At 22.9% G+C, this 25,744-nt stretch overlaps 3 protein-coding genes across 4 annotated transcripts in view; 1 reads left to right on the top strand and 2 right to left on the bottom strand.

Annotated features, from left to right (window-relative positions):
* Positions 1–25,744, top strand: part of LOC122855406 (calcitonin gene-related peptide type 1 receptor) — a 51,491-nt gene that overhangs the window by 23,795 nt on the left and 1,952 nt on the right. For both annotated transcript variants that reach the window (XM_044156723.1, XM_044156722.1), the window contains exons 4-12: positions 9,052–9,162; positions 19,962–20,068; positions 21,429–21,520; positions 21,772–21,895; positions 21,980–22,206; positions 23,897–24,067; positions 24,529–24,652; positions 25,232–25,273; positions 25,552–25,635. In XM_044156723.1, coding sequence (XP_044012658.1) covers positions 9,052–9,162; positions 19,962–20,068; positions 21,429–21,520; positions 21,772–21,895; positions 21,980–22,206; positions 23,897–24,067; positions 24,529–24,652; positions 25,232–25,273; positions 25,552–25,635 — 1,082 coding nt within the window. The remainder of the gene's footprint in view (positions 1–9,051; positions 9,163–19,961; positions 20,069–21,428; positions 21,521–21,771; positions 21,896–21,979; positions 22,207–23,896; positions 24,068–24,528; positions 24,653–25,231; positions 25,274–25,551; positions 25,636–25,744) is intronic.
* Positions 768–6,031, bottom strand: LOC122853658 (UDP-glycosyltransferase UGT5-like; the record flags this gene model as incomplete). The annotated part of the gene is made up of 10 exons (XM_044154075.1): positions 5,484–6,031; positions 4,803–5,222; positions 4,487–4,718; positions 4,171–4,396; positions 3,792–4,071; positions 2,380–2,769; positions 1,720–2,139; positions 1,406–1,637; positions 1,093–1,318; positions 768–1,020 (listed from the first exon to the last, which is right to left on the bottom strand). Coding segments are annotated over exons 1-10 (3,093 nt in total), but the record flags the coding sequence as incomplete, so codon positions are not given.
* Positions 10,546–13,128, bottom strand: LOC122855404 (juvenile hormone esterase-like). Its single transcript, XM_044156720.1, has 8 exons — positions 12,749–13,128; positions 12,397–12,685; positions 12,142–12,327; positions 11,857–12,059; positions 11,613–11,769; positions 11,141–11,458; positions 10,931–11,075; positions 10,546–10,867 (listed from the first exon to the last, which is right to left on the bottom strand). Exons 1-8 carry the CDS (start codon positions 12,881–12,883, stop codon positions 10,708–10,710), a joined length of 1,593 nt encoding a protein of 530 aa, XP_044012655.1. The 5' UTR covers positions 12,884–13,128; the 3' UTR covers positions 10,546–10,707.

Genomic DNA, 25,744 nt, shown 5'->3' with positions numbered 1-25,744 from the left:
AACAACTACCAAGAAAATCATATCAGTGATAACCCCAGTTATCTCTTTTTTTTTTTTTGCCATGTAATGATGAGTGATCATAACAAAACAGACAATCACACTGTCAATAATCATCAATGAAAAACAGATGTATTTTTTTTATTTTTTTAAAGTTTTTAACTCGACAACAATGAAGAGGTAAAAAAAAAAAATTTGTTAGTAAAGTCCAGGAAATAAAAGAGTTAAATAAAATTAGATGTCACGCCAAGGCCATATTAAGAAAAAAAAAATTATTTTTGTTTTTTTTTGATCAAATGGATTGTATAACTTGACACAAGTTTAGTTTAGTCACGACAATCAGACTATTGAATAAGTTGTAATTACCTCCAAATCATTTATTATCACTAATAGATGTTGAAAAATTTTTTTTAATATATAATTTTATTTTTTTTTTTGTTTAGTTGATACATTGAGACGATAAATTATACCTTTCAAAAGTATACTTAAATAAAAATATTTATTCATAGCAAACAAATAGTAAACAAATCCAAAAAAAAACAAAAATTATTTTTATTTTTAATTCTTTTGTTATTGTCCATTATTTTTTGATAAATTTGGTAATTTAAAATAAATAAAAAAAAAACAAATTTAATTAATATACTATAAGCAAATAAATTTATTTAAAAAACTATAATATTTTTAATTTAAATGTCATGAAATGAAGAATATTAACAATCATGATAATTTTATTATTTAATTTTTTTACAATTAAAATATTCATGATTATTTTTTAATTTTTTGCATAAAATTTTAGTTATAAAATCAATAATAATAAACAAAAGACTGATTAATAATAAAATGATAATAAAAATTGCAACATAAACATCTAGAAGTTGTAGTTGCCACCATGAATAATCCAATGATGGTGATCTGAGTGCATCATTTCCATGTCTTCCAATATATTCAACCCAGTAACAAGCAGTATCCAGAGCACTTAATGGTCGATCCAAAAATTTTACAGACAGTTCTTTAACTTTATTTCTATATAGAAAAAAAAAAAAATTAATTAGATTGTTTTTAGCTTTTTTTTTTTGTTTAAAATTTTTGTCTTACTTGTACATGGGATTATAGAGGATTTCTTTTAAAGCAAAATCCATTTTTTCTTCTGTAATATCCTGGTAGTCTAGTCTTATGGCAATTTTTTTTTCAACAAATAAATTTACATTTGCAAATTGTTCAGCAAAAAGTGGAATACCAATCATTGGTACTGCATAGGTAATTGCTTCTTGGCTTCCCATTAGTCCTCCATGAGTTATAAATGCTCTGATATTTTTATGTTCTTGAAAAAACAATAAATAATTTAGTAAATAAAATTAATTTTAATCTAGATTACATTGTAAAAGAAAAAAAAAAAAAATAAACTCACTGAGAACTTTGATCTGTGATGTCCAGGAAAAGGTACGAACATTATCAGGAAGTCCTGGAGGTAATTTTTCAGTTTGTGGAGCTTTCATGAGTATTCTTATTGGTGCTATTTTAGCAAAAGATTTATAAAATGCATGAATTGAACTCAATGGAAATGATTCAATCATAACCATTGATCCAAATGTAAAATAAACAAATCCATTAGTACTTTCATCCAGCCATTTTTTATCCTCCTAAAAGAAAAATAAAAAAAAACATAATTTCTCGTTATTTATTTTGTTTAATATATATAAAAGAAAAAAAAAAAAAAATTACTTTTGATATTTCTGGACCATCATCTTGTACATGAAGTCCACCAACTTCAATGAGTGCTGGTGCATGAGGTTTAGCACCTTGTAATGCTGGATGTGAATTTGTCAATATAAGAGCCAAATTTTTTTCTAATTCTCTGATATTTGGTGTATTTTCACCAAAATGTTTTTTAATAATATCAGTTTGTTGTGATGTATAATAATTAAAAAAATATTTATAATAAAATGTATGTAAAACATTATAAAAACGATATGAAAATGTTAATTTTTCAGCATAACCCCATAAATTATTTGTTGAAAATGCTAAATTTTCTGGATTACCAATCATATCATGACCCCATGGATACAAAGTAGATGATGATATACCAATAACTGGAATATTCAAGTGATGTCCAAATGCCATGAAACAATGTGCAGCAAAAATCTATGTAAAAAAATAATTTAAAAAACTTGAAAATATTTAAATATCGATTATCAAATGAGCGATACAAAGCCAGAGATAAAAGAAAAAAAAAAAATACAGATAAAATATAAATTAACACGAGGTGATATTAATAATACCTCGTCTGTTTTTTCACCTCTGGCCTACTTAATAAATAATTTACAAGTAAAAAAAATATTTAAAGACTATGTGGTACAATAAAAATAAATTAAATAAAATTACCTCAACAATAACTAAATCATAAGGTGGATTACCAGGTGGATCATTAATGATTTTTTGTAGCTGTGGATCATGAAGACCTTTTTCACAATTAAAATTACCAAATTTAGTTGTTACACCATAAACCATATTATTATTATCAGTTGATCTTTCTAAATCAGCATAACTTTTATTATTAACAACTTTTGGTAGTACTGATGGTAATATTATATCAGAATAATTTGGTATTGGTGTTTTTTGACGAAATGTACTGACAACATCAACTTGATGTCCACGTAATGCCAAACCTTTCATTAATTGTTCAAACATCATCATATGACTTTTAACATTTATTGGAAATATACCTAATATTCTGTAACCTACACAAATATCTAATTTAATAATACAAAGCAAACACAAAATTAATTTTATTTTTAATTTCATTTTATCACTAATTGGTAAAACTCTGTACTGATAAATTTCTATACATTAAAATTTATTTTTTCTATTTTATTTTATTTCTTTAGACTATGAGCACACTGACACCTTGTCTCTGATGACTATTTTATAGCACTATTATAAAACGATAACTTGTTAGCAAGTATCGAATATTTTTTATCAATTTTATTTTTTTTTTATATTATATATATATTTTTTTTAATTTTTTTGTTTTTTAAATTTGAATTTTTAAAATGATGATAAATAATGATTTAATAATCGCTTGGTATTTCCCCGGGTCAGTGCTTGATAGGTGTATCAGGAAACATGATTTTTTGATTTGATTTTTTTGTGAGCATGTTTAGCAACAGGTGATCACAGATCATCACGAGATTAAAACGTGATATTTTAATAATCACTAGATAGTCATTGACACGAAAAATTCAATGAAATAAATTTTTAAAAAACAATGATAATAGAGTGACAAAATTAATATGTATATAAAAATAAGAAAAAAAAAAAAAAGAAAACAATTTTAAACGTGGGGAGATTTTCGTCATAAGAAAAAGACTTAATTACCTCTTTCAAAGTCCTTTTGGCAATCACGTGTTTTTTTTTAATTACTACTTTTCTTTCACGTGTTAAATAATTCCCGTTATTAGTTTTTATCATCAGTCCTCAGTAAGCCAATATTTCGAATTTTTTTAAATATAAAAATAAATTTTTCTTTAATTTTCTTATTACTAATCCTTGAAATATTAATTAAATTATCAAATAATATATCCAAAAAATTAAAATTCAATTTTTAAATGATTTATTGATATCAAGAATTTCCATAAACAATTTCAATAGTAAATAACTTTTTTTATACACTAATAAAATTGTAAAAAAAAAAAACTTTTAAATATAATAAAAGAATAAATAAACTTTTCAAATAAAGTTTCGATAATAATTTTAAAATAACAATATAATTGTTAAGATGTAGTTTAAAAAATTTATAACAATTTTTTAGACTTTGGCTGACTTCTAAGTTTTCCAACGAATTTCATCATCATAAAGTTAATAAACAACATGAAGAAGAAAATCACTGTAAGAATAATTAAAGTAAAGAAACTAAATACATCAAAATAAAGTGATTGGAATAATGATAATTTCATCATATGATATTTCAAAGAATTTGATCCATGCTTGACGACATATTCGATCCAGTAACAAGCAGTGTCAACTGGTACTTCTGGTCTATCAAAGAATTTGTTTTTCATTTTACGAGCATTATCTCTGTAAACAAACAAATAAATAAATCCAAATAGAAAAAAAATATAAATAACAATAAAGAGTCATTTAAATTAATAGGAAAAAAAAAAAAAACAAATTTACCTGTATGTTGAATTTCTGAGTGTTGTATTGAGCGCAAGCCCAAGAGAATTTTCAGTAATCGAATGAAGATCAACTCGTAAACCCATATTATGTTTGACAACAATATCAACATTCTCAAAATGATCACCCCAAAGTGGAATACCAACCATAGCTGTACCAGTTGACATTGCTTCTTGAACACTCAATAATCCTCCATGTGTTATAAAAGCTCTAACATTTGGATGTTCTATTTATATAAAAATAATAATAATAATTATTAAAAATATAGAAAATAAATTTTAATTATAATTTAAAATTAATTAATTTAAACACTTACGAAGTACTCTGTATTGTTGTACATAAGGAAGTACCACGACATTTGTTGGTATACCTTCTGGTAATGCATCAAAATCACGTACTCTCATAAGTACTCTTATTGGATTTATTTTTTCAAATGCTGAATAAAAAGCATTGACAATATGCTTGGGAAAAGTTTCAAATAAAACATCTTCACCAAGATTAACATAAACAACTCCATGTTGACTTGTGTCTAAAAATTCAGCAATGTCCTGTTGATAAATAAATAAAACAAAATAATATATCGATATTTTTATTTTGTAAGTCATATTTTTTAAATAATTAAATATACTTACGATAAATAGTGGATCAATGTGTTTATCAACAATATGCATTCCTCCAACTTCAATTAATCCTGGAACAAGTGGTGCCATTCCATGACTAATAAAATGTGAATTAGTCAATGTCAAAGCAACACTTGACTCTAATTCTCTAACTTTTGGTATATTTTTACCAAAATATTTTGTCAATATAGAATCTTGTTCTTTAGTTTTATGATAAAAGCTCAATTTTTCATAAGTATTTCCAATAAATGATACCATTCTATTCCAAAATCCAGGATAAAATTCTCCAGTTATTTCATTTGTTATAAAATCAGTGTATTCAGGATTACCCATTATATCATAAACCCATGGAAGTCTACCATATGTACTAACACCAACAACTGGTACTTTTAATAAATGTCCAATAACCACAAAACAATTTGCAATAAACATCTAGAAAATTACAAAATAAATAATAATTAAAATTAATTAAAAAAAAAAGGTAAAAATTACTCATTTATTTTTTTTAATTATTTAATAATAATTAAACTTTTTTTTAATAAAAGTTTTTATATTAAAATAATAAAAACTTTTATGATAACAAAATTTTTAAACAATTATTTAAAAATAAAGTTAGGCCTTTTAATTTTAGTTGCAGGTAGTTAATTAAATTTACTACTACAATATTCTAGAAAATATAAATACAAAACTTACTTCAGTTATAACAACATCATATGATACATCAGATGTTGGATTATTAATAATTTTCATGAGATTTAAATTTCCAAGTGCATGACATACATCGTTACCTCGTTGAGTTTTAACCATGCTAATAAGTGATCCCATTTTATTATGTATATCATCATAAGTAATATTATTCACAAGAGATGGATATGTTGGAGTTAATTCAATAATATCATGATAATTATTATAAGTTTGTTTGAGTGGAAATGAACTAACAACATCAACTTGATGTCCTCGATCAGCAAGAGTCTTCATTAATACTTCAAATACAGTAAAATGACTTTTTGAATTTAACGGAAATACACCCAATATTTTGTAACAATTTACAGCTGTACATAATGACAGTAATATTGTCAATGATATTTTTAAAAAACCAACTTTCATCGTTAATATATTTTTTAATAAACACAGGAAAAAAAAAAGCCAAGTTATCTTTTTTTTTTTACTTTGTTCCCCGTCGATTGCTTCAAAGTTTGCTTTCAAAGTCGAAAATTCAACTGTGCTTTGGATTACTAAAACTTGCGGGTTTAATCAGTATTTTTTTTATATTATTCATTATTATTTTGACTGAGATAATGTTTACTTGCTTTATCAGTTGACAGGTGTTTTTTTTTATTTGCATTAAATTGCTGTACAAATATTCAGTCATCCAGGAAAATTGAAAAAAATAAAACCATCAAAAAAAAAAAATAAAAAGAAAGATTATTTGTATTTTGTTCGAATAGATAATTTTTAATAGGATTTTTTTTTTATTATTTAATTCCTACAATGACAATTCAAAATGTTATAAAACTTTTTTTTTTTAATTTTTTTTTTTTCTCATAGTTATTGAGTAGTATTCAAGAGTATCTTGGGAGTCATAGAAATTCTCACAGCGTACACTGTGGTTTCAAAGTTTTCCATAAGTTACTATTTTATTTTATGACTTTTTTTTTTTTTTACTTTATAAAATAGCACAATTTTTTCTTTATTTGATTTGAATGAAAAAGCTGCAAGTAGTTGATGCAAAAATAATACTAATCCATCAAATAAAAAAAATGGAATTTAACAAGTTATACGTTGTGATAAAGTATATTAAAAAAATATAAAAAGATATTATTTATTTTTCATAATAACCACAAAGGGATTAAAGATAAAAATATTATGCAGCTAAAAAAGCCAACCCCATGAATTACATTAACTCAACGAGCTAGAATAAATATATGTACAACGATTAATCAAAATGTAACTTATAAATACAAGTCATACTGTATAATTTTGCATAACTACTGCAATATCATGCTGTTTAAATAAAACATTTATGACAGTTTCTTAAATTTTTTTTTACAAAAAAATTTCATAAATACCTAGAGAACACATAAAAAAAAACCTTCAATAATTTATTTTTTTTAATTTTATTTTTAAAAAATATTTACTCAACATGATATTTTAATTGACAGACAATAATAATTGACAACGTCAAATCTGTTATTGACACAAAGTCCAGACAGTCAGTATCGAGCATACAAACACATCAAAAATTTAATACTGATATTCAATGTCACTGCGTCCAAGCAAATATTGCATTTTTAATAAAAAAAAAACAAACAATGAAAAATCATTTACAGTCTCAATGCATGATGGACATAATTTTTTTTCTTTTTTTTTTTTACAAAAAATAAATACAAATCTAAATAGAAATCTATGGATCAGTTGAGATATGCCAATATTGAGAAACTTTAATTAGATAATAAAATATAATTCACCTGAAAGAGACACCAATTAGTGAAGTTGTGAATAACAAACTTGCTCGACTAAAGCTAATCTATAATCACTTTGAAAATGTTAAAATAACACGTTCGTGCCAATTACATGACCTAGGACATGGTGCAATTAAACATCCAAGTAAAACTTGAATAATATATAATTTTAAATATTTAAAAATATGATGATATTGGTAATTTTAAAAAAAGTGTCATTTAAATAATATTTAGCATTGTAATTGAAAATTTTGATTAATTATACATGACAAGCAATGTGTGTCAATAGTGATGATGATCCTTTCTCATTTCCTCTGTTTCATGATTCAGTTTGTTAACAAACATCCGCTGTTGTAAACCACCAATGTAATTTATCAAAATTGCATATTCACTGTCAAATATTATCATATCATCGCAATTTGGTAACTACATAATTCATTTGTATTTGAATTTATGATTATTCATCAAATTGTTGATAATGTTGTACCTTGAACTATGAGATTAACAACTTTAAAACATACCAACATGTAATTCAATTTATAAACAAGTTTATTTCAATTCTAATACATTTGATTATCGTCAATTTAATTTACTCAATTATTTAATAAAATATATTTTTAATAAATGAAATTTACTGTTATCATAAATTAATTTAACATTGAACTATTATTTAGCTAAATAATATTTTATTTTTTTATTAGAATAAAATTTGCTTTTATTTTGAGTTAAAATAAAATTGATTATTTTTTAATCATAGTAAAAGATAAATTTGATTGGCACCAATTCAAGTTAGCTGGACCAAGTTTTATCGTGTGATAGATTTTAGTTGACTGTATTAATTTACCATTAATCCCAAGCCCTTTTTGATGACACACTTTGATGACCAAGCTAAAATGAATTTTCATTAATAATTTTATAAAATATCAAATTATCTTATATAATCTATAATTAGATATTTTTTTAATTTGAAAAATAAAATATCATTAAAAAATACGTGATATGAATCTTTAAGTTTTTTTTTTAAATTTTTTGTGACTTTGATGTGATTGATATACATATTTTGTATATTTGAAAGTTTGCTGACAAAAGCTGCACTTATTTTCAATGCTTCAAAGAACGTCTGATGTGTGTCTGTTTTTTTTTTTTTTTCATTTCAACAAGTTGTTCAATAAACTATATTGCTCAAAAGTATTTTACTGTATTTGTATAGCACAATAAATATAGCAAAATATGTTATATCATTTTATCATTTTTTGAAGGGATATAAATATGTTTTTTTTTTTTTCATCTTTTTTATAACTATAACTCGTAAATGTTGTATGAAATTTATAGAGCTTTATCCATGATTATTTACAGTATAAAAAAATTTATCAAAAGCCAAGCTAAATACATAAGAATAAATTTAAAAAAAAAATCACATTCGAGAATATTAAATTCGTATTAAAGTAGTATGAAAATTAGCATTGAAAATTCAGCAACACAGTCATATCTACTGAATTTAAATGACTATCATACGACGTGATCGATCTGAAATATTATTTACATGTCGAAAGATTGGACCGAGGGAGATCTCGTAAATCCAACTTTGCGAGGGTTTCGAAATTTTCCTTTCTTTATTCAACGAACAAGCCATTCTATTCTCTATCTATTGTTAAGCTAATGAATTGATTTTTTTTTTTTCTTTTTACCTTGCTTTTGTTCTATATTTATTTTTTATAGAAAATATTTATAATAATTCACTGGTGTTTTTTTTTCTTGTAATAATATTTTTAAAATATTGTATTTTTTTTATATTTCAGGTCTTTATTGTCGTAGTACTTTTGATGGGTGGTCTTGTTGGCCAAACACTCTAGCTGGAGAAAAAGCTTATGCACCGTGTCCCTCATTTATCACTGGTTTTGACGAGTCACGTAAGTTAAAATTTATTTATATAAAATTATTCTTGTTCTATTGTTTTATTTTTATCTGTCAAAAATTTTATTATTCACTCCGACAACCTTTAAAATTTTCTAATTTAATATTGACCTTGCGGAGTTTCTCTTATCGAATTTATACTTTTATTATTTATATACATTTCAATAATTTCAATAAAAACATTATATGATTTTTTAACAGACGTGGAAGAAACTTTCTGTACTTGAAAATATTGATTTTACAAATTTGTTTGTATGAAAAATATATTTAACTACTTAATAATTGAATAGATTTTTTACTTTCATAATAAAATTTTCACTGACTGCTTATCAATAATATTTTTTATAATGATAAAAAATTCGACAGTTTTAATTTTTTTTTCTATATGAAATATTAGAAAATATTCTATTCTCAAAATAATTAACATTGGTTATATGTCTGTTGGAACGATCAAAGAACCACTTAACTGTGAGTGCACGCTCAAAGACAATAGCATCATCGGACTTCAGAGCAGCCACAATTACTTTTTACAAATTTTTCCTATTCCAAGATTAACAATTGCCTGCGTAGAATAACATTATTTAAAAATTTGTATTTCTCACTGGATATATGTAGGATATCTTTAAGATACGGTGACTCTATTTCAATGCCAAGTTTTACATAGATATATCAACCTCTATTATATCTATAATTTTTTTTGATATTCTTTTTTCTCTTGAGTTCAGTATTGTTGTTTATATGAACGTTATTAATCCAAAAACTTTTAATACTTTTAGTGTATTAATTTTTAAAATATATTAATAATAATTTATTATTAATATATTTTAAAAATTAATACACTAAAAGTAGTAGTATTTATTTCTGTGCTCATTTATATACATAAATCTTTACACATCTTTTCCTTAATATTTAATTACCTCTAACTAACTAAAAGTATTAAAAGTTTTATTATATTTTTATATTTTATATTTTGAACTTCATTTATTAAAAATTACGAAAAGAAAAACAACGTCAATTCTCAAAACTTGAAATTGTAATATCTATTTTCTTTTTTAATTTTTTTGTCAATAATTGCTGGTTGACACGACAAATTTAAATATTTTATTGTTAAATTTTTGTCGTTTAAATGTAGGGTTTTGAGTCCAGTCAAATTGTCATGATTACATTATAAACTAATAAATTAACTGTACACTAAAAAAACTCGTATTAAATAATTGAAATTGTTATTGGCGCACATACGAAAAAATTGTTCACCGTAAATTTTTCCGTTACCTTCGGAGAAATACGGAGACATACATGTATAAGTGTTAATTTCTCCGTCTACGGTGTCAATATAATATCTCCACGGTAAAAAAATCCTCGGAAAATTAATACCAAATATGTTATGCTTAATTTTAAATGTAATTTATTTGATTTTTTATTCTTCAAATATAAATGTAAATCACATAATTTTATACCCAATAAATTAAAATACTCAATCACCAGAAAAAATAAACATAAATAACAGTATAATTTAATTATAATTTTTTTAACAAATTAATTTAAAGCTTATTTTTTAAATTTTTAAAAATTTCTTCACGAATATTTTTTATAAAACCCATTGTTAGTTTATCATCAATTATCAGACAATTATACTCGTCAAAATTATCAATTGGTTTCCAAGAAATTGGTGTCAGCTCTGAAGTTTCTGGAGTTGGATTACTAAAATATATATAAAAAAAAAATTAATTCATATTTAAAAAAAAGTAGTTAACAAATACTTGCCCAGTTCTTGCAAAGTTACTCCACATTTTAGTGAATCTTTGAATAAGTAAATGCTGCATTGAGTCAAAAGATGGAGGTTCTTTTTGAAATTGTTCAAGTAATTTAAAATGAAATAGTAAAAGTAAATCTTCTCCATGACAAACTCCTGCCAAACAAAATATTAATAACCAAAAATTTTCTTAAGTTTAAAAAACAAAAAATCTTTATTACCTTTTTCATCAATGCCAAGAAATAATTTAATAATAGTTTTTCCCAAATCATAATCAAATTTATAAAAATACGTAGGTGTATTTAAATTTTTCTTTTGAATTTCTAAAACATCATGAATACCAAGAACAAATGAAAAATCACCATGAAAATTAATAAAATTTTTTAAATTTTCCATTGTTATTTTTTCATTATCAAAATAATGATTTTTAATTTTTTCAAATGTTATATTTTCTTGATTTAATATTCTCATTGAATTTGGATGTAGCATGTGATTTGCACAATCACTATCAACACCTGCTAATTTGTTATCATTTAACCCTGAAAGATAATAATTTATCATTATTGTAATATGGCTACATAGTTATTGTTATCTTGATGAATTTAAATATTTAATTTTTATTATTTTAGAAAGATCGATAGTACAATATGAGAATGAAATTTAAACATGCATGATTTAAATTATTTATTATACCTGCTGTACTAATTAAACCTTCCTCACTCAAGTAACCAACCATACAAGGCACTTTAATTCCAATTTTAATTGCTTCATCCAAAGGAATTGGTAAAAATGGTTGAGAAGAGTGTAAATCAGTGCTTGGTCCAAATGGATTTATAAATAGTATTTTATCCTGATGAAATAATTATTTTTTTTTTTCAAATTAATCAATATAATAATTATTTCTATTTTGATATAATATGTATATAAAATGTCTTACAATAAGTGTTAACATTTGCATTTGAGCTTCGAGTAATTTAATTGCATCAATTGTTCTTAAAAATTCAACAATTTCAACTGGATCTGAGCTATCTTTTCCCAGTATTGATGCAATTTTAATAGCATTTTTTTTTGGTGAAGATGGTACACTTGCCCATGGATTATTAGCAACACCTGATTGAAGTATAGCTTTATGAAACAGACCTGTAAAATATAAATATAAATTTTAATATTTTAGCTATAATCTTGTTGTCACTGATATAATATCTTATCATGTAAAATAGACCTTGTGATAATGGTGATAAACACAAATAATGAACAGAAGCACCACCAGCACTTTCACCAAATATCGTTATATTATTTTTATCACCACCGAAATTTGATATATATTTATTAATCCATTTTAAAGCAGCTACTTGATCTTTTAATCCTTGATTTCCAGGTGCAATTTCATCCTCAACATTTAAAAAACCTTATTGACAAAAAAAATAATAATAATAATAGATATTTTTATAATGAAAAAAAAATTATTTATCATTACCAAGAATTCCAACACGATAATTTATAGTAACGAGAACAATATCTTTATCAATCAAATAATCAGGACCATAGAAATCATCATTTCCAGATCCAACTACAAATGCTCCACCATGAATCCATACCATGACTGCTTTTGATGCTGATTTATCCAAAGTTGGAGTGTAAATATTTAAATAAAGACAATCATCACTTCCTATAATACCCCAATCCATTCGTGAAAATTGTGCACAAATATCAGCATGTTTATCAGCATCTCTGATACCATTCCATGCTTCTAAATTTTCTGGATCCTAAAATAAATATAGGCCTTGATTTGATATATTTAAAAGTAATAAATAAAAAATATTATTTACCTTGAATCTGAGTTTACCAACAGGTGGTTTAGCGTAGGGTACACCGCGAAATGAATTATATTTAAATCCATTAATATTTGTCTCATTAACACCACGTAATTTACCAAGATCTATTTCGACAATTGGATGTTCCATGTTTAATTTTAATATGATATTTGTTGAATATTATTAAACAGCTGTTGGCTAGCACACTGTTGCAATGACAAACAACACACTGATGACGATAAATAACTTAGCAAGCTATAACAGTGATCCCTTTCTCTACTTACATGTCATACTTTGTCTCTTATATTTTTACTCACTTGCTTAACCTTGACTGAACACTGTACATCAACTTTTTTTTTTACTATCAACTGGAGACTCCCACCAATGCCATCAGCATAAAATTTTTCATCTGTGTTAGCTATATGTACTTTAATCTTTACATAATTAAAATTTTTATAATCTAATTATTCTTTTTTATCATTTTTTTTTTATTTACATAATTTAAAATGAAATAAAAATAAATTATTTATATTCTTCATTTATTTATATTTATTGTAATAAAACTCTATGATAAAAAAATTATTTTCATTTTTTTTTTTTTATATTTTAATTAAAATAAATAGAATTAAAAAAAGATTTAAAAAAAAGTTAAACAATTTGATAAATAAACTAACTTTTTAACTGTAAGATTAAACAAATTTTAAAGAAAAGAATTTACTTTTTTTTTTTTTTTTTTTCATTTACAGCCACAATATTGTTTTTTTTTTTTTTTTATTTGTTTTTTAATCTCCATCAACCTAGATGGACTTTTCTTTTACTTAAATACTTGTATACTTTTTATTTTTTCGTTTATTTTTTTTTGTTTTTTTATTCGTTGGATTGTTGAAAAGATTGAAAGATTTGCAACACCACCTTGATGATTATTGAAAAAAGTAATTAATTGTAGACGGAAAATAATAAGATTTAAATAATAAATTGAAAAAAAAAATAAACTTTTTATTTATTTAATTTACTTTTTATTTTAATTTTACTTTTAATAATCATGACGTTGTGGGAAAGAGACTCTCTACGTAAACATGAATTTCATATATGAAAACGTGTATACTAAAAAAACCCCTAAATAAATAAACTATATTAAATTTTTGTTTTTTAAATTTCATATGTTTCAATTTGTTGGCAAGCATTCAAATGATGCCAACAAAATTATTATTAAATTATTAATTATTAAAACTTGACAATCCAATTAAAAGCCAAAAAATAAAATAAATAATCAATAAATATTTCATAGTGGATAAAAAAAAAAACCGCATGAAAAAAGTAATTTATATTTTTAATATCAAAATTGAAATTGCATGTATATATAAATTTGAAAATAACGACGGAAAAAAAAATTGCTGCCGACCTAGATAAAATGTATTTTCTGCATATAAAATATGCTCGATGCACATAAATTTTTTCAACATGATAATTTATATTTTAGATACATTTTAAAATGATAAATATATTAATAAAAAAAAATGAAAAGTACATTTTTATTTTCTACGAATTTTCTAATTTTCCTAATGCTTTAATTTAAAAAGCTATTAAAAATTTATTAGATTGTTAATATTCTTTTATTATCATGTAAAATGACTTTGTTTATCTTTGGCTTTTTCAATGTATTCCATATAGTCCAATAAGCCAGGATTAAAGCATTGTTATACAATATAATGATAACTTAAATTTCCATATGAATTATATCTCTTAGTACCAACTTAAATTTAAATCCAAATCTCACAGACAATTTCTGTTTAAATATCAAATTAAACAATTTTAATTTATAATTTATTTTAAAATTTAATAGCTCTAAAGTATGCACATAATATTATTAACAAACCACAGCTTCTATAATAAAAATCATTAATTAAAAAAGACAAAAAAAAAAATAGTATACGAGTCGTTTGCAACAAAGAATTTTACTGAACAAATTTCATTTAACTTTTTAGTTTTAAAGTGTTATATTTTCAATTGAAAATATTTTCTATTAGTCAAGCTTCGGGTCATTTTTTTCTTCAGAACATTTTGTATATACAAAATTACTTTTGGAAGTTATAAAAAATTTGATACAAGAAATTTATAATTTAAAAATCATTATGTCAGAAAATAATTAAATTATTTAATATTCCGTATAAATTATATTTCAATCAAACAATTCTTTTTTTTTATTTTAATTTTTCTAATTAAAAATTTTTTAATTAATATATTATTTAATGTGATCAGCTATAATGAAACAATGTCATATAATTTACGAACGTATTGAATAATTTTTCTATTGAAATAATCAATGACAAAAACAATTCATTTTATAACAATAATTTTAATTATAAATTTAATTATTTTATAACAAATATTTTCATTCCTTTAATACCCTCATTAAAATAAATTGAATCAAAAGACAAATACTGATTGAAACGCTTTGAATAAAAAAAAAAAAAAATTAATAATGTTTGTTTGAATATTTTCGCGATGATTTGTTGATAATAAATTTACGTGATATAAATAAATGAGATGAAAAAAAAAGGGATAAGTATCCATTAAATGGAATTTTATTGAGGACTTAAAAGTGGAAACATAAAAAAGATTACGAGGGTTTTCAAAAAGAAATTTCAACGAAACAAAAATGATCCGCCACCGTTAAAATCATCACGTACGTAAAAACGTATTTCAAAACTGATATACCAGTGCTAAAAGAAAGATAATAGAAAAAAAAAGTTGAGAAAAAAGTGAAAATGATCGATCCATTCTCGACAATTCATCAAATTCACTGGACTCTATACTATTTTTATTTTCCAGGAAAAAAAACTTGACCTTCTATTTTTTTTTATCTGTATATCATTTTTCTTTTTGTTTTTTGTTTTTTTGAAAACCTTAATCAATCTTAAATAATATTGTCCTTTATATATTAACTTTCAATATTTTTTAGATAATAACTATCAACATTTTTATTTAAAAAAAAAAAAATTAGCAAACTAGATAAAGTATTCCGAGTTTTTAATGTTATAATAAAAAACTTTGACTTTTTAAAACAAAGCTATTTAATTTTATTGAAATTATATAAGTATTTTTTTTTTTTTTTTAATTAAATTTAAAATATTTGTCTGTATTTATTAGTGTAAACTTTTTTTTTCATGCCAAGTAACAAAAGAGTGTCGTGTTTAATTTAAGATCAGTATAAAACTTTTAAACTTTAGTTAGAAATAATAAAACAATAGTTTTTTTTTATTTTTTAAAAATTTTTTTATTATGCATTCATCACTTGTTATTCTTTATCATTTTCGAAAATTTTTCGACGTAGAAAAATCTGTAGAAACACAAAAAAAAATCCTGAAAAAGTATTTTAAATTAGAGGACTTATTGAAGAGGACCTTGGTTTTGTTTTAACGACACGTGAGAATTTTTCAAAGTTGAAAAAAATAATGAATTGCCTGCAAGACTGAAAAATCGCCTTAACGTGTATGTTGAAATTTATATATGAAAAAAAAATAATAAAATAAAACTTAGACACATAGCATATTCTTTCTTCGAAGAAATCTTGATATGCATTATTCCACTTTTTCAACTTGGTAAATTTAACGTGGTATTTTTTATTTCATTTCTCCATAACAAATGTGATACATACTTTCTCGAAAAACTACGACTTGCATGTTATACCTTTCAAGAACAAAATAAATAACAAAGACAAAAAAAAAAAACATTTATTTCACAATACGAAATATTACGGTGTTATCTAGACTGATAAAGTTGAAAATAAATTCTATGAATAATTGATGAATTTTATTGTGAAATTACGCAGCTTTTCATGAATAAATTTTTTTCTAATACTGCCGAATGGGTATATTTCATTTTATCGTCTTTGATAAGATAATTATTAAATTGCAAAAGCATAATTCAAAAAACACACGAAGCATTATTATAATTAAAGTTGATTAAAAAAAATGAAAATAAGTAAAAATTCTTAGTGTGAATTTGTGAATAGGATATTATATCTTAGTTGATACGGTTTGATACAAATATCGCGTGTCAGTTTGAATTCAAAGTGACAGTAAAATCGATTTACTTTATGAGAGGAGAATATATGTATTTAAACAAGACCTAATTTATGCTTACGCACTTGGGCTTTATATGTGTGAAATTTAGGATTCTCGCACAAATAGCTCACCACAGTGGTTAACTGTGTTGTCACTTGCGGTTGAGTATCTATTTTCTAACACACATGTACACACAAAATCAAATAATAAATTTAAATTATCAACAGAAACATATCTATTGTTATTTAACAACCTCATAATTTATCAAAGTTATATTATTTTTAATTAATATAATATTTAAAAAATATTTATAAGAGATATAATTTTTATTGTATAAATAAAAATTCAAATATCAGCAAATGATGTACAAGTCAATTTGCTCATCAATTACTTAAAATTTTATCCGTCTGATAAATCAGAAAAATTCAATAGAAAATGGAAAATTTTCTATATTTGATAACGGAAAAATATATATCTGATGGTATGAATGTGCAATGAAATAGTTGATCACATTTCAGGATATTGCAAATTGAAAAATTCAGCGTCATACAAGTATCAAGTTGCAATTTTTGCGGTATGTATATGTTACATACCAAAAACTTGAAAATTTTCAAAGAAATATTCATGGTATGCTACTTGCTTGAGATATCAATAATTTTTTTTCTACAAATTTTCTATTATATGTCAATTTTATTGGAATTTTGTTGGAATTTATTCAAATATTGGTAAGATTTTATTTATTTGAAAAAAAAAATATATAAATATTTAATCTTGTCACTTTTTTAAAGCTCTATTTATGTTTTATTTTTCAATTGCATGCTTCAAGTGGGTGAGCTTAAAGCTTGCATTATTTTTTTTTTTTAGTTAGAAATGTTTTTAGGGATGATCAAAGTACAATTCAAATGACCTTGAAGAATAATAATCACTATTTGACATAGTTCATTTGAAAAAAAAAATATATAATGTCATTTTGTTCTCATTTCTTGGATCGATATATATTTTATTCTCTATACGACCTATTTAAATGTATACTCTCTTGTAAAGTAAAAAGAAAAAATTGGTAAATTGGAGAGAAATAAAAAATGTAGTTGAAGCAATGTGAAATAAATCTACAAATGTTTTGTGGCAATGATTCGATTTTTATCCTTCACCAATGAAACTTTGCTACATTAAATTTTCCATCTTATAATACAAACATTCTCCCCATTTATTTAATTTTTTTTTTTCTATATACATTTATTCATTCCCTCGCTTTTTCTTTTAAATTTTTTTTTTATTCTTCACATATTTTATTTTCATTTTTTCTTAAACGTTTTGGAATGCCAAGTTTATCATCCACACGAATGGTATGTACATAACGAAAAAAAAAAAAAAAAGGTAATAGCTAAATAGCAAACCCAGAGTTGACAATCAGTTGATCCTTTTTTTTTTTTATTTTGCCCTACCTATTTATTTTTATTACTTGTTATAACCGAACGTCAAGGAAAAGTATATGCATTTCATGAAGCCATTTCATGGGTAGTTGGTTGAAACACAATTTCTTTTTTTTTTTTTTAACCTGAAACTAATTACTAATTACTGTTATTATTAGATTCAAAATGAAGATAATAATTTAAAAATTTTAGATTAATTTTATCTGGCTTTATTTTTCTCTGGAAAAATGTTTATAAAAAGTATTTTGTGTCAATGACTTTTCGATAATGCAATTTTTTAATAAAAAATAATTTCAAATTCAATTTATCTATGAATTATATTTTTTTCTTTTTAAATAATTCATATATATTCTTACAGGTTGAAAATTTATTCACATCACTTAGCATTTTTTTTTGTCCAGATCCCAAAGGAAATCAAAAACTCATACAAAATACTGAGCTTGCATTTTTTTAATTTTCCCAATAGTCTTTTTTTTTTTTTTATATTGATTGGTAGCAAGACACTGATTTGCAACACATTTTACGTATCCAATTTTCTAAGTTTTTGTATTATTTTTTTTTTTTTTTCTTACTTGGCTTTTCTATTTTATTTTTCTACCTTCTGTCAGGCGTTTTTTTTTTTTTTTTTTCTGCCCTAGTCAAGAACGTTTTGTTCACTGCAAATAGAGGATTATGTGGTGAGACAGAACAACCCCCTAAGGATGTAAAAAAACATCAAGATTCACCCCACAAAAATATATTTTTTAACCAACAATGGTAGTATATATTCTCTCTCATGTCCCTATTTTTAGTTTTTTGTTTTTCTAGTTCTTTTTTTTAAAAACTTCATCAAACTGACGAGCAATTTTAGTGTCGACAGAATTGACCCAGCCTGAGGTGCAATAAAATAAATAAAAATTTCTCTTTTTCATTTTATACACAAAGTATTTTAATATATAAACGAATTCATTTCAAATATATACTATTCATATTTTTCAACTTTTTTTTTTTCTATTTTTTTTCTTCTATTCATTTATGATTAATATTTCAAGTAAATAATTCTATTTTACATTATATTTCATTCAAGAAATAAAAAAAAGAATAAAAAAAAAAAAAAGCTCATTAATTAATTTTAATTACTGAGCCCTTAAAAATTAACAAACCAGTAGATCATTAATCTTTTTTAAGAAATAAAAAAGAGTTTTTTTATTTTATAATTCTAATAATTAATCAAAAAAAAATAATGATGATGATAATGATGATGTTGTTAGTGTGATATTATATAATATGAATTTATGCCAAAAGATTATTATAGTTGTACGAGAGGTCTATTAGATATTGAAGCATTGAATGTCGTTGAATGTGAAATGTTAAACAATGTTTGATAGCCACACAATAGCCCCGAGGCAACTCGAATTGTTCGTTGTAATCACAAGCTTATATGGACATTTTGAATACAATATTAACTCAACATATACTATGTCAGTTTTCACGATAATTATTTTAAGTACAATATACAAATCAATAAAACAAGGATAGATGTAAATATTTATACTTGAACAAGTTTTAATTCTAACATGATTGATCATCAGTTGATTGAATTTCATTAAGTAAAACATGACAAATAATTATCACAATATCTCAATTTAATTAACAAATTTAAATACAAATATATTAAGTAATTTATTAACATTATTTTATATTTAATATATTAATTTTATACAATGTTTTTTTTTTTTTGTTTTACAGGTTTTGCCCATAAATTTTGTGAAGCTGATGGCACATGGTTTAAACATCCACTATCAAATATTGTATGGAGTAATTATACAACCTGTATTGACATGGTTGATTTAGGTGTAAGTTGATTAAAAAAATATTTCAACAAAATTTGTGCATGAATAATAATTATTGATTTTGAAAAAAAATTATAATTGTTGGTTTAAATTTAATATTACAAATTACTGATTCGTAAATACAAATTGGTTTATCATTTAGTCAATATACGCTTCATTTTACTAATTCGTATTATTATTCAAAAATTATTATTATAACTTCTGATTGTTTTAAATTAATTTTTAAATTTTTTAAAGCTGATAATGGTGGTTTATTGATTAGTGATTATGTTGAAAATGATAGATTGATGAGTATAAATATGCAGACTAAACAAGATAGCATGTTTGTGATGGGGTGTATCAATATGAGACATAGAGCCTGAGAATTTCCGGCCACATCACTTTATAGGATACACACACGTATTTGTTAAGTGGATAGATATTTCACATTTTCCACCACAGCTTTACAGACAAAAAAAAAAAAAATAGAAAAGAAAAAAAAAAAAAAGGTTTAATCATTAGCAACAATGTAGAATCGATATATTTCCTAAAAGCCGGTGAATGTTAAAAGCCATTGTTTTACCTCTTTTTTTTTATTTTTTTTTTTTTTTGATTTGAAAGATATCAACGAACTAATGGTGAAAAATCGATTTTATCCATCAGTCAGTTTGTAGATTTAATAGCTTTTGATGTACAAGCAAAAAAAAGCTTTTAATATCATTGATATAAATGTTGATAATATTTTTATAAAATGTTGATATTTTTAAATGTCATTTATCATAAATAAAATTTTATCGTTTTATTTTAACTGTGAACTTTTAAATTTTAAATTTATTCAAACTAAATTCTTTTTTTTTTTTAAATTAAAAATAATTGTATTTGCGAATAAATGGATAAATTCTTTGATATATTATATTATATTTTAAATATAATTATTCATATGTCTAATTAAAAATTTACAACAGTAATGGAAAATAGTTTATGAATTTAAAATAATTATAATTTACTTGTCAAGTTTAAATTATGAAATTTCTTTTCTTTTCACCATAATTATTTAAAAAAAAAAAAACAAAGCTTAAAAGTTGGTAAGAATTAATAATTTTTAATTATATTAACAAATTGTTTAATGTATTTTTTAAAAGGTTGTATATTAAAATGACCAAGTTTACGATTTTGGCTCATGAATTATTTAAATGTCAACAAGTTTATCTTTTATTTTTTTTTTCAATCATCCCTGTATGTACATTATAAAACACTAAGCTTTTCACGTCTCATAAAATTATATTTTTTAAAATAACATAAAAACTTTCAAGTAAATTTATTATTTAAAAATAAAATATTAATTAATTCATCAATATTTTCTTTTTTTTATTAAATGTTTCAGTGGCAGCAAAAACTCAACGTTGTTTTTGAAATTGGCTATTTAATTTCCCTCATTGCACTACTACTGTCACTTGCCATTTTGACATACTTTCGGTATTTATATAAATTTTTTAATTAAAAAAATTAATAATTACTTTTATTCAATAACTATAGACGTATTATTATTCGCAAAAAAAAAAAAAACTAAACATAAATAACACAAAAGTAAAATGTGTATTTGAAAGAAAAAAAATTATTTTTTAAATAAAATTAATTATTAAATAAATAAAATATATAATTAATTATAATATTAAATATAAGTTTAAACTAATGAGTTATTTATACTGAAGAAAAAAACATTTCAGCTCATTGAGATGTGCAAGAATAACAATTCACATGAATTTATTTGCCTCATTTGCAATAAATAATGCACTTTGGTTATTGTGGTATATTTTTCTGGCAAATCCTGGTTTACTAATGGAAAATGGGGTGAGTAATAATCCCAAATATTAAATCAATATAACTATTATACTGCATAAAAATAATTATTTTTATTTATTTTATAAATACTAGATATTCTGTCGTTCATTACACGTGATACTACAATATTTTCTTCTAACGAATTATGCCTGGATGTTGTGTGAAGGTTTTTATTTACATACAATACTCGTTAATGCATTCACAAGTGAGCATAAATTAGTTAAATGGCTAATGGCACTTGGTTGGCCAACACCAGCAATTATTGTTACAATTTACACAATATTACGTGCAACAAGTGATGATCCAAAAGATCTTTCACAGTGAGTATTTAAGACTATTGGCTGACTAATCAAACTGCTATACTACTTGCTATAAATTTATTCCTAATATAAAAAGGACAAACATCATCGGTCTTCCGGACATTTGATTGGTCATTGTTTTTTTCTCACTTACTCTCATACAAATTTCTTTCTGTTTGCCTTTTTCTATTATTTTTTTATTTATTTCGTTAGCAACGAAAAAACAACGAAAAAAAGCGAGTAAACAAAATTTTTTTTGATATTTTTTATATTTTTTTTTTTAAAATTGACATATTAAGCTAGCACAACTTTTTTAATAATCATCGGATCTCGATGCAATTGGGCTTAAAATTTTGTGCGAATTATGTGTTTTTTATGTGTGAAGAAATAAATTTGAAAGAAAATTTTTTTTTTATTTTTTACATATTTTCTATATTTTTTTAAAAAATTCAAATATTAAGCTAGCACAACTTTCTCAATAATCATCGGATCTCGATGCAATTGGGCTTAAAATTTTGTGCGAATTATGTGTTTTTTATGTGTGAAGAAATAAATTTGAAAGAAAATTTTTTTTTTATTTTTTACATATTTTCTATATTTTTTAAAAAAATTCAAATATTAAGCTAGCACAACTTTCTCAATAATCATCGGATCTCGATGCAATTGGGCTTAAAATTTTGTGCGAATTATGTGTTTTTTATGTGTGAAGAAATAAATCTGAAAGAAAATTTTTTTGAATATTTTTTATATTTTTTTTAAAAATTGACATATTAAGCTAGCACAACTTTTTCAATAATCATCGGATCTTAAAGCAATTGGGCTCAAAATTTTGTGCGAATTATGTGTTTTTCATGTGTGAAGAAATAACTCAAAAACAAAATTTTTTTAAATATTTTTTATATTTTTTTTTAAAACTGACATATTAAGGTAGCACAACTTTTTCAGTAAACATTCAATCTTGATGTTATTAGACTAAAAATTACGTGTGAATTATGTGTGATTTATGTGTATTTTTCGTCAATTTATTCATTCTTTTTTTTTTTTATGATAATACTTGTATTTTAAATAGTATATTAAATTATAAAAAGGATCAATGAATATTAATTAATTTCTTCACAAAGAAACAATAAATTCACGTAATGTTGGAAAAAAAAAACTCAATGATATCAAAGAAAATATTTTAATTGAAAAAGAAAAAAACTTATTTCCAAATTAAATTAAATAAAAGATATAAATTCAAGAATAAGTTTAAAACAAAAAACAAAAAAAAAGCAATTATATTTGTTTGAATTTTCATTAGCAATAAAAAAAAATATAAAACGAATTTTACTATATTCATTTAAATATATGTATCTTTTTAATATTTTTTTTTTTTAAAAACTTTAGTAAATAATTATTATAAAATTATTCACTAAAGCTATAAATTTTTAATGTAAAAAAAAAAAATTAAATATACAAAATAGAAAATAATGAAATAGAAAAAAAATTGAATTAAATTTTGTATGAATATTGAAATTTAAGTAAATTGAGTAAACAAGTTTGTAAATTAATAAATATACCCACTACAGAGAAAAACGATTGAAATTGTGGTTTGCTTATGAGGTCAATTTTAAACTTAAGGTCAATGTATTAATTGAAGATCAATAATTAAATTTTATCAATATTTATAATTTAATTTTATGATATTATTCATTTTATTTTTTCATAACAGATGCTGGATTGACGAAAGCAACTATATCAATGTTTTAATTTATCCAGTTTGCGTATCAACACTACTTAATCTTGCATTCCTTTGCAATATTGTTCGTGTTCTTCTCACAAAATTGAGAGCTGGACCAGCAATTGGCTCACGGCCATCTCGTTCGATGCTTCAAGCTTTACGGTATAATAATCATATTAATTTTAAACATTCTATAAAATAACAATAGAATTTCATTATTTATTATGTTAGAAAATTTTTTAAATATTTAATCTCTTTATTCATCATAAGTTTATTAAACAAAAAAATAAAAACAAATCATAAAGAAAAAGTATTGAAAAAATTTCAATACTTTTATTTATTTGAAATATTTAATTCTTTAGTTTTTTAATTTTTTTTTATTGTTTATTTTTCTAACGCAAACATGACATGAATATTAAATTCATTGTTAGAAATTTATGTATATTTCTTTGTAGCAACTGTTGATGATAAAATTTAATTGAATAATTTGAAAATTTAATTAAATATTTAATCATCAGCTCATTATATATTGTGTCATAATAAAATTAAATTTTTTAAATGCAAAAATAATGACATTGTGTGATAAATTAATAAAGATATTAATTTTTTTTTTTTCTTTTCAGCGCAACATTGCTTCTAGTGCCGCTTCTGGGATTGCATTATTTAGTGATACCCTTTCGACCACCAAAAGGCCATCCATATGCTGAAACATATGACGTCATATCAGCAATTACAATTTCATTTCAAGTTAGTTAATAAATATTTAAATATATCATAAAAAATAGACAAAAAGTTTAAAAAAAAACTAACTGATAAGTTATTTTTAATTTATAATTATAGTACATCTTAGTTTCAAGATTTTCTTAAATATTTTAATTTAATTTAACGTTGGCAAATATTACTTAGTTTACTCTCATCATGTTTAAATATTGTAAATCTCAAAGGCCATTTGATATGTGTGGAAGTTACTCAAGTTGACAACTACCACAACATCTATACATCAAAATCAACTTTCCCAAAGTGTTGAGTTTCATATTGCACGATAGTTGATAATTTGTAGAAAAAAATAAAATATAAAGTTTTAAAAAATATTTAATCAAAGTATAATAAAATTAAAATTGATTTTTCAATATTTTATTAAAAAATAAAAGACAAATTAACATTTTGTTTCTAAGCATGATATTTATATAATATTTTCACTGATCAATATTTATATTTACTTGCTGTTTTATGAATGCCAAGTCATCATGATGTAGAGACATTTATTTGTCATATAAAAATTTTGTGTATCATCTAATGTTAATTTATATTTACACTTGTTTTCAGGGTTTTTGTGTTGCCATGTTATTTTGCTTCTGTAATGGAGAGGTAAGAATAAATAAAAAATAATTATTAATTGCTTAAATATTATTTTTTACTAAAAGACTATTTATTATTACATCTCTAACATTTTTTTCATTGTCAAATAACTTTTTATAAAATTTTAAAATACAAATTGATATAAATTTAAATTTATTTTTTAAAATACTTTGATATTTCCAATCAACTTTTCATAATTAAAAATAATAAAATCAATAAATAGTCTTAAATTTTTAATTTGTGTTTCTTGGCTATGAGTTAATTTTAATATTGTCATTTGATTTTAGGTGATTGCACAATTTAAACGTAAATGGGAAGGTTCGGCATTCATAAGAAAACGACAAAATTCATGCACAGCAACAACTGTCTCGGTGAGATTATTATCAACTTTAAATTATATAAAAAAAAAAATTTCATTTAATTAAAATTAATTTATAATTTGTATATAAATAATTTTTGTATATTTTATCAAAATTAAAT

The sequence above is a fragment of the Aphidius gifuensis genome, linkage group LG4, assembly GCF_014905175.1.
Source record: "Aphidius gifuensis isolate YNYX2018 linkage group LG4, ASM1490517v1, whole genome shotgun sequence".
NCBI classification, from domain to species: Eukaryota; Metazoa; Arthropoda; class Insecta; order Hymenoptera; family Braconidae; genus Aphidius; species Aphidius gifuensis.
The sequence above is the reverse complement of the archived record's forward strand: the minus strand, read 5'-3'. Positions and strand labels throughout refer to the sequence as shown.